This window comes from Tarenaya hassleriana, unplaced genomic scaffold, assembly GCF_000463585.1.
Source record: "Tarenaya hassleriana unplaced genomic scaffold, ASM46358v1 Cleome16, whole genome shotgun sequence".
Lineage (NCBI taxonomy): Eukaryota > Viridiplantae > Streptophyta > Magnoliopsida > Brassicales > Cleomaceae > Tarenaya > Tarenaya hassleriana.
The window spans coordinates 2,814,062-2,821,611 of NW_010965019.1; the positions used below are offsets into that span (position 1 = coordinate 2,814,062).

A 7,550-nucleotide genomic window follows, 5' to 3' on the forward strand; every position below is an offset into this window, starting at 1 on the left:
CTAACGGAACCATTACCACGTCAGCGACAAGTCATCTAGAGATGCCACATCACCGGTTTAATGATGCCACGTCAATAATCTGATATGAAATAACCGTAGGATTTTGAGTCATTTCCAGATGTATATAAATGCCATCTGTTTAATAAAATCATCTCATTAATGTTTAGTGGTTTTCTTTTATATGTTCAAAACAGAAAGTGGAAACCCTTGAAATGCATTTTGTTAAAAAAAACATCCTTAACATCCGATTCATCCCAAATCATCCAACATAAATCATATCCATACATCAAATCAAATGCATCCAAAAAATATAGTAAGTGGAAAACATATAGATAAGTTAGTGATTTGCAGATTTATCAGTTTGTCTCGGCACTCGAAAAGGTCTCCCTGTGTTTGGAGTTCGGTGAAGCATCAGGTTTGAAGTCTCATGGAGTTGTGCCGCCTGATTAATTTTGAGAAGACGACGTCTGCGTGATGGTTGAAGATATACCGTTTGCGAGCGAGGTCCGACTCGATTGCGAAGGGAATGCATTGAATGCCGGTTGTGTACCTTGAGCCGACGTTGATGCTTGACTTGTCACTACAGTTTGTGAACAATTTGCTTCTGTTCTTGGTTGCTTGTTTGCTTGCGAGGGTCTCCGCTGTGTGGGTCTAGGCTGTGGGGGTCTCAACTGTGCGGGATTCATTTGTGAGGGTATCGGCTGTGGGGGGTTCACTTGTGAGGGTCTCGACTGTGGATGATTCGCTTGTACGAGACCTGGTTGAATCTGCAAAAAAAAAAAAAGGTCGTCAATGAACTCAACAATGGTTAAGATTCCGTTTTGACAGACTTACTTGTGCAAATCTTCGTTGTCCTGATACCATTAACATCGGTCTCAGTCTTGATTTCTGTTGTCGTGTTGGGGTTAGATCTAATGATTTCAGCCTCATAATCCCATCAACATACTTCAAATGTCCGTCTACAGATTCCATAAAGCCTCCCATATGAAAGTTAATCTTGATTTCATTACACATTAAATCAAACGATTAATAACAACTGTATCCGGACAAAATATGAGGTTAGGGACAATGGAATCTGCACAAGACAAAAATAAACTATATAAAAAAAACTCATTTAAAACCACTAATCGACAACAACAGAACAACAAATTGAGACCACACCACTTTTTTTTTTTTTTTAGAAACCCTTGATTTTGGGTTTTTTTGAAAAATTTGTTAAACCACTTCAAAGACCGAAATCGAAATCTAAAAGCCATCTAAAACACCTAATCGGAAACAACAGAACAAGGAATCATCAAAACTAATCAACTCGAAACGAAAATCATACTTACTTCTCTCTTTCGAACGAAAATTTGGAAAATCGGCTTTGGTGGAGATTTTTGGTGAAGTCGGAAGGAGGACGGTGGTTACAAGGAGCGCCGGTGGTCGACAGTGGACGCCGAACGGCGGTCACAGGGAGCGTGGATGGTCGACGGTGGTGGAAGATTGCTTTTGGGGGAATTTTCGAACTTAGGGTTTCTCTTTTGAACAAAAAGGCAAACTGTAAAGAAAACAAACTTTGAACACGTTTAAAAACCTGATATGTTTGGATTCGGTTTATTAAAATCGAGCAGGAAAATAGGCTCAAAATCCTACGTGTTTCAAATCTGATTAATGACGTGTCATCAATAAACCGGTGACGTGGCATCTGTAAATGACGTGTTGCTGCCGTGGTGATAGTTCCGTTAGTTTTTTGACGCCGAGTGTTTGTGTAGATTTATACTAAAAATATCAAAATTGACATATTTTATTAACAAAATAAAAGTTTGTATATTTATTTACTAAATAAACAAAGTTCAGTTTTTTTTGTAGGAGATTATCCCTTTGATTTCATCATGAATAAATATTGTACACGTGTTTTAAATCATGACTAAGAGAACAAAAAATCAACAATAACAACATCGTTTTAATCTCAAATTTATTTAGAGTCGACTATATGTATTCTTCTATTATATTCATTTCGATTTTACGTCATATCCGAGATTTGCAACATATTCAAATCATTTACAATAACTCATTTTCATGTAAATCTAACTTTATCCCTTCCTCTTTACTTTCATCTTAACGCGTCTAACGGTCTACACTTTTACTCTTCTATGGTTACAACTCTTATTTTCTTTCTACTACCCTCATTCCGAATTATGTTCATCCGTATATATTCACACATCCATCATAACATCATCATTTTGATCACTTATTGTTCCGGATGTGCCTCCGCGCTGAAAGGGGCACTCATTCCCGGGTTGCTGAAAGTGAGCTAAGCAGCAAGAAAGAGAGATTTCCTAAGCTGCGTAGCAGAAATGCTAGTCCCGAAAGGGTAGCTGACTCAACTAGAAAAGGTTCTCTATCGATTCAACAAGTGCTGTACTTATGGGAAAGCGATAGAGAAAGAAAAAAAACGAAGATTTCACATAGTGATTTTTTTTTAATCGAAAAATCAATCTGATTTCATTTATTTCGTACCCTTCGCTCAATGAGAAAAAGGGTCAGATTCTATAGGATCAAACCTATGGGACTTAAGGAAGCAATGATGGAAGGGAATTTTATTTGGTCACATGTTGTTCTTTCGTCGTTCTCTAACGTTCACTACCATACATCAAATTTTCGAATCGTGGTATAATTTGTAATCATTATTATTGCAGTGACCAATAGTCAGTATTATGATCATTATTATTATTGCGGAGAAACGCTGAAGACTTGTTTGTCCACGACGAACGACAGTTTTATTCGGACAAAGACACAACAGACCAAAGTACACAAACACAAAGCTTTCTTTATTCAACTGAAAAAAAAAAAAGAAGGAATCACTTCTTGAGGGCGAAGAACAATCCCCATTTCTGCTCACCCGAAGCGCTCCTCTCCAGCTTCGCCTTCCATCCTCCCACTATGTCATCGTAATCCTCCTGTCGTCAATTAATTTGGATTGGTAGCTCTTATCATTTGTACGGTCATAAAGCTAGAAAGATGGCAACAGCCCAAACAAATACGAAAAAAAAAATACAAACCTCAGAAAAGTCACGTATGAATTCTTCCTTTTCCATCTCAACTTTGTCCAGTTCCCGTTGCAGGACTTGCATGAACTACATGCAAAAATGGTTAAGTCGAATACAGTTTCATCAAGGATTATGCATATGCATATGCATAAGTAAATGTATGTTTATATGAGTGTGTTGGCAGGCAACCTGATCAGTTCGGTCCTCAGCTATGACATCGTCAAAGCCTGCGTCTTTCAGCATCTGTATCAAGTTTCAGACAGGTAGCAAAGCATTATATCAAAATCAAACCGCAAATGAGTTGTCTTAGAAGAAATCTGCAACATCGAACCTGCCCATAGGCTTGAACATCATGAAGATCATATCCTCTCTGTTTGATATACTCTGCAAATTCTAGGGATGGGGTCTTAGCGCTTCTGCAGTAGTCGCTGATGAGAACTTTGCCTCCTGGTTTAAGCCACTTGAAGAATGTCCTGAATAGAGCCGGCTTGTCCTGTAACCAGAGACAAATAAATGCTCGCAACTCATCAAAGTTGCAACCTTCGAGTTCAAAATTTGAAATTTCAAAGTTCACTGGTGGTGAGGACATCAAGATGGACGACATGGAAGCTGAGGACGTTAAGGAGATGAGCGGGGCTTAAAGCTCGAAAGGCCAATGACCCGTTCAAGGTATAGGATTCACATCAACCGGATAGAGCATCGTACAAACTCATGGGTATTATTCTAATGATGGAGAGTATGCTGGTTTTTACCTGAATGTGCAGAATCGTGTCACGGCTGTAAATGACATCAAATGAGTTATCGGGATACGTTTTCGTGGTGCAATCAGCAACTTCAAACTCGACTGAGCATTTGAGCCCGATTGCACGCTCTAGAGCGAAAGATATCATGTTGACGGAGAGATCGATTCCTACAACATGAACATCGAAATTCTCAGCCATGTAGAAGTCACCCCCACCGATCCCACACCCAACATCTAGAACTTTCTGTTCGGGCTTGAGCTCCAGCTTCGCCACAAATTCCTTAGTTGTGACTGTCCAGGAACAAACACAGACAGAAGAATACCTTAAAGCCCGATTAGGAAACTTTTATTATAAGTGACACTACGAGCATACAAATACGAAATGTTTGGACGATTTATGGGTTTGACAAGAAGTAAGATATAGTCAGGCCATGAAATATGCATATTTCCATGACAAATTTTTTCATGATAGTAATACCCAACTTGGATGGAGAGCAACACTCTGTCATGCTGAGGACAGTTTTATATACCACGACCATATTAACTTCCATTTAAAAAAAAAAAATTCTTTTCCTTGCAAACATAACCCCTAGGCATGGAATTGGGTAATCGTTAGTATAAATTTCATCTGGCATCTAACACACCTTGAACTTCACTTCAAGTTTATATACATGTGTTTCCCATGGCAAGATGAATGATGAAAATAAGATATGAAACGAGCATCATACCAATTCCTCCTGTGCTCACAAACCCCTGTCCGAATACACGTTCATAGCGCAGGATCCCACTGGACTTGTACTGAACACTGTCCAGGAAACGTTGGAATCCTCTATCACTCTCTGAGCTGATTTTCTGCCAAATCCAGCAAATCTGCATTGCAAAAACATGGAACATACCTCCAATCGGTGTGACAATTCAGATGGCAAATGATACAGAACTACATATTCTATGCAGAGAAGCTTTCTTGCCTGATTCTGGTTCTTTTTGTTTCTCACGTAAGCTCCAATGCATTTGCAGCCAACCAGAGAGAGCTCAAATGAATTCCCAGCACCATCACGAGTCTGGCATTCTTTGAAAATCTGCATTATGACATCACTTTAATAAGATGAAGAAAATTTGACAGACATATTGTAAGAGTCCCACATCTAAAATATATGGGAACAATTGAGTGTACATAAGATCATAGGGACCCTCAACCAAAAACTAGTTTTTGGGATAAATTCTATTCATGGGTTTTGAGATTTAGTTGGACCTATTATGGATGGGTTCTAACAATTGGTATCAGAACCTGGTTCCAGCCAACACCGGAACCGGACTCTGGTACCAATTGATATAACCCATTCATAATGGGCCTAACCAAGTCTCAAAGCCCATAGATAAATCTCATCCCAAAAGCTAGCTTGTTGGGAGAAGGTGTCCATAGTCTTATATACTTTCAATTGTCCCCACATATTTCAGATGTGGGACTCTTAACATGTATCTAGCCATATCCACTAGATGAGCAAACTTGGTGTGATTGGACCGAGTGATGGGGACGGAGATCAGAGATAACTGATCATATATATAGCATACTAATACATCCCTTGACACGTGACCAAACTAGATATACAAGATGATAAAAAAACCTAGAGAGCACATATTTCTAAGTGGCAAGGTTGTGGAAGCTAATCAATACCCATGCAGAAGATAATATTTAGCTCAGCCATTTGAGAGGAAATACAATTGGGTAAGAGTCAAACGGATAACTGTGGTTACTAAAAGAACTCTCATGGTAAGCGAAATAAAAATCATGCATAGCATGACTGTCTTTCAAATTCTATATTTGTATTTTTCAATAAAGTTGAGTAAAAAATTCCGAAAAAAAGTAATATATTAAAGTCAAGTAAAAGGGCTGACCTTAGTATAGAATCTGGGTTCACGGTAGTGAGTCGGGTTTGATTTTCGTTTGCTGTCCCCAGATTGATGAAAGCAAGATTCTCTGAATATAATGTAGCCCCCAACCTTTACCCATCTGAGCATCCTTTCTGCCAAATGCTCAACCTGCATCGCATGAAAAGCTGAAAACATCAACATTTCGGACTAAACATTCAAAAAGGAACAAATCGAGTAAGAAAATCTGGTTTACCTCTTTATCAGAAAGATACATCAGCAACCAGTTTGAGAATAACAAATCAATTGATTCATCCGTGATTTTCAGGTCCGGGGATGTCACATCCATGCACATAAATTTCACGTTTTTGTAGTGGCCATTGACACTTTCATTCTGCAAGAAAAAAATAAAAAATATCAGAGAGTAAAGTGGAAAAAAGCAAAATTTAACTATAGTTAACAACAGGGAACATAAGAGAAACCGAAGTAGTAACCTTCTTAATCGCACTCTCAATGAAATCAATGGCGATGACTTCACCAGCCTTTTGAGCCAATTCACCAGTGAAACGACCAATACCTGCTCCTAGTTCCAGCACCGACTTCCCTTCATACGGTGGGAGCAAGGAGAGTACCTGCACAAGCCACCCATAAGCCAAATCAAGGGCCTAGCAGTAATCTATGCATTTGCTGGTAATGAGGGGAAAGTAAAACCAAGAAACCAAAATAGTTCTTTGAAAGAAATAGCATTTAATCAACAGCATGCATGTAAATAAAAAGGAAGATTTAGACAGCAATTGATAGGGACGTAGTTAAAATTTGACCCAAACTTATATACAACCCCCCCAAGATTCCTCTCTGAATCGATATGGACGCATCATCCTATATCTTCCAAGGATTCACCTACCCATAAACTTCTCAGATTCTAGAGAAATAATCAGAGAACTTCGCATATGGAAAAACTGGAACATGGGTGCAGGGGATCTTACTTCAGGACGTTCTTCCTTGTCGAGATCAGCGGCTCTCGAGTCAAGCATCATGGCCTCCACTGTCAAATCCGCCGAATGCTCCATCCAGTAGCTCTTCTGGATCTCACGCTCTTCGCCTGCTCCAACACCACCACCGAAACCGATCAATCTCTTCCAAATCAGATGAACAACAGAAGAAAAAGCAGGAACACTCTCTGATTCGAATCAGTAGGCATATCTCCTTTTATGCCATTTCTTTGATAATACTATCTCTAACAAAAATGAAAGGAACATTTAATCGCTTTAAAACATGATTCAACAACAATACTAAGAAATTTCTGTCGGGGACCCACAAATTTAGATGCCGATGCGGTGATCATTGTCTGGTATCACTCAATATAAAAAAAATCATTAAAATAAACAGATAATCATAATGTTTTCCGTCGTAAGATTCGATGAGACTAGTGTACGGAGGTTATTGTCAGAGATCTAACCGTAAGAAGACGCCATTTCGGAGAAGTCGCGGGAAAACTGAAAGAGGACGCCGGAGAAATCGGAGAAAGACGAAAAGTGAGAGAGGTTTGGGAGAGTTCAATGGCCCTCGACGGCGAGTCTGGATCTGGAGAAGCTCCTCGATCTACGGTTGTGAGATCTTCCTCTCGGCCGCATCAAATCGCACAATGAACCAGAGAAGAAACTCAACAGATTTTCTCAGCGAATGCTCAGCAGGCATTTTGCGCGCATTTTATAGGGTGTCTGGCGTTTGCTAAAGCAACCTATTCCCCCCCCCCCCCAAAAAAAAAAAAGTCAAATTATAATTATAAAAGGTAAATTTAGTAAATTTGCTGTTTTCATTGTTGTCTTTTCTACTAAAATAATGTCTTTTGTGTTAATAATATTTTTTTCTCATAAAAGAAGGGAAAATTTAGAAAACCTTCTATT

General features: G+C 39.0%; 1 protein-coding gene and 1 long non-coding RNA gene across 3 annotated transcripts; both read right to left on the reverse strand.

Moving 5' to 3' along the window:
• Positions 1–237: 237 nt before the first annotated feature.
• LOC104809625 lies at positions 238–1,570 on the reverse strand. 2 transcript variants are annotated; one of them, XR_771193.1, is made up of 3 exons: positions 1,332–1,570; positions 835–1,075; positions 238–767 (listed from the first exon to the last, which is right to left on the reverse strand). It is a non-coding gene; the product is annotated as an uncharacterized LOC104809625 (long non-coding RNA). The 2 variants fall into 2 exon arrangements; XR_771192.1 differs by having other exon boundaries at positions 835–1,570.
• Positions 1,571–2,688: 1,118 nt separating this feature from the next.
• LOC104809626 (phosphomethylethanolamine N-methyltransferase) lies at positions 2,689–7,334 on the reverse strand. Its single transcript, XM_010535667.1, has 12 exons — positions 7,103–7,334; positions 6,630–6,745; positions 6,138–6,275; positions 5,900–6,037; positions 5,671–5,814; positions 4,743–4,853; positions 4,503–4,644; positions 3,785–4,065; positions 3,364–3,525; positions 3,222–3,275; positions 3,045–3,119; positions 2,689–2,942 (listed from the first exon to the last, which is right to left on the reverse strand). Exons 1-12 carry the CDS (start codon positions 7,116–7,118, stop codon positions 2,844–2,846), a joined length of 1,476 nt encoding a protein of 491 aa, XP_010533969.1. The 5' UTR covers positions 7,119–7,334; the 3' UTR covers positions 2,689–2,843.
• Between the last annotated feature and the right edge of the window lie 216 nt (positions 7,335–7,550).

Excerpts from the sequence above, each read along its gene's own strand:
- LOC104809626 (XM_010535667.1), bottom strand. Across the intron at positions 5,815-5,899 it reads TGTATCTTTCTGATAAAGAG|GTTGAGCATTTGGCAGAAAG; the intron begins GTAAACCAGATT and ends CATGCGATGCAG. Across the intron at positions 4,645-4,742 it reads ACAAAAAGAACCAGAATCAG|ATTTGCTGGATTTGGCAGAA; the intron begins GCAAGAAAGCTT and ends TTTGCAATGCAG.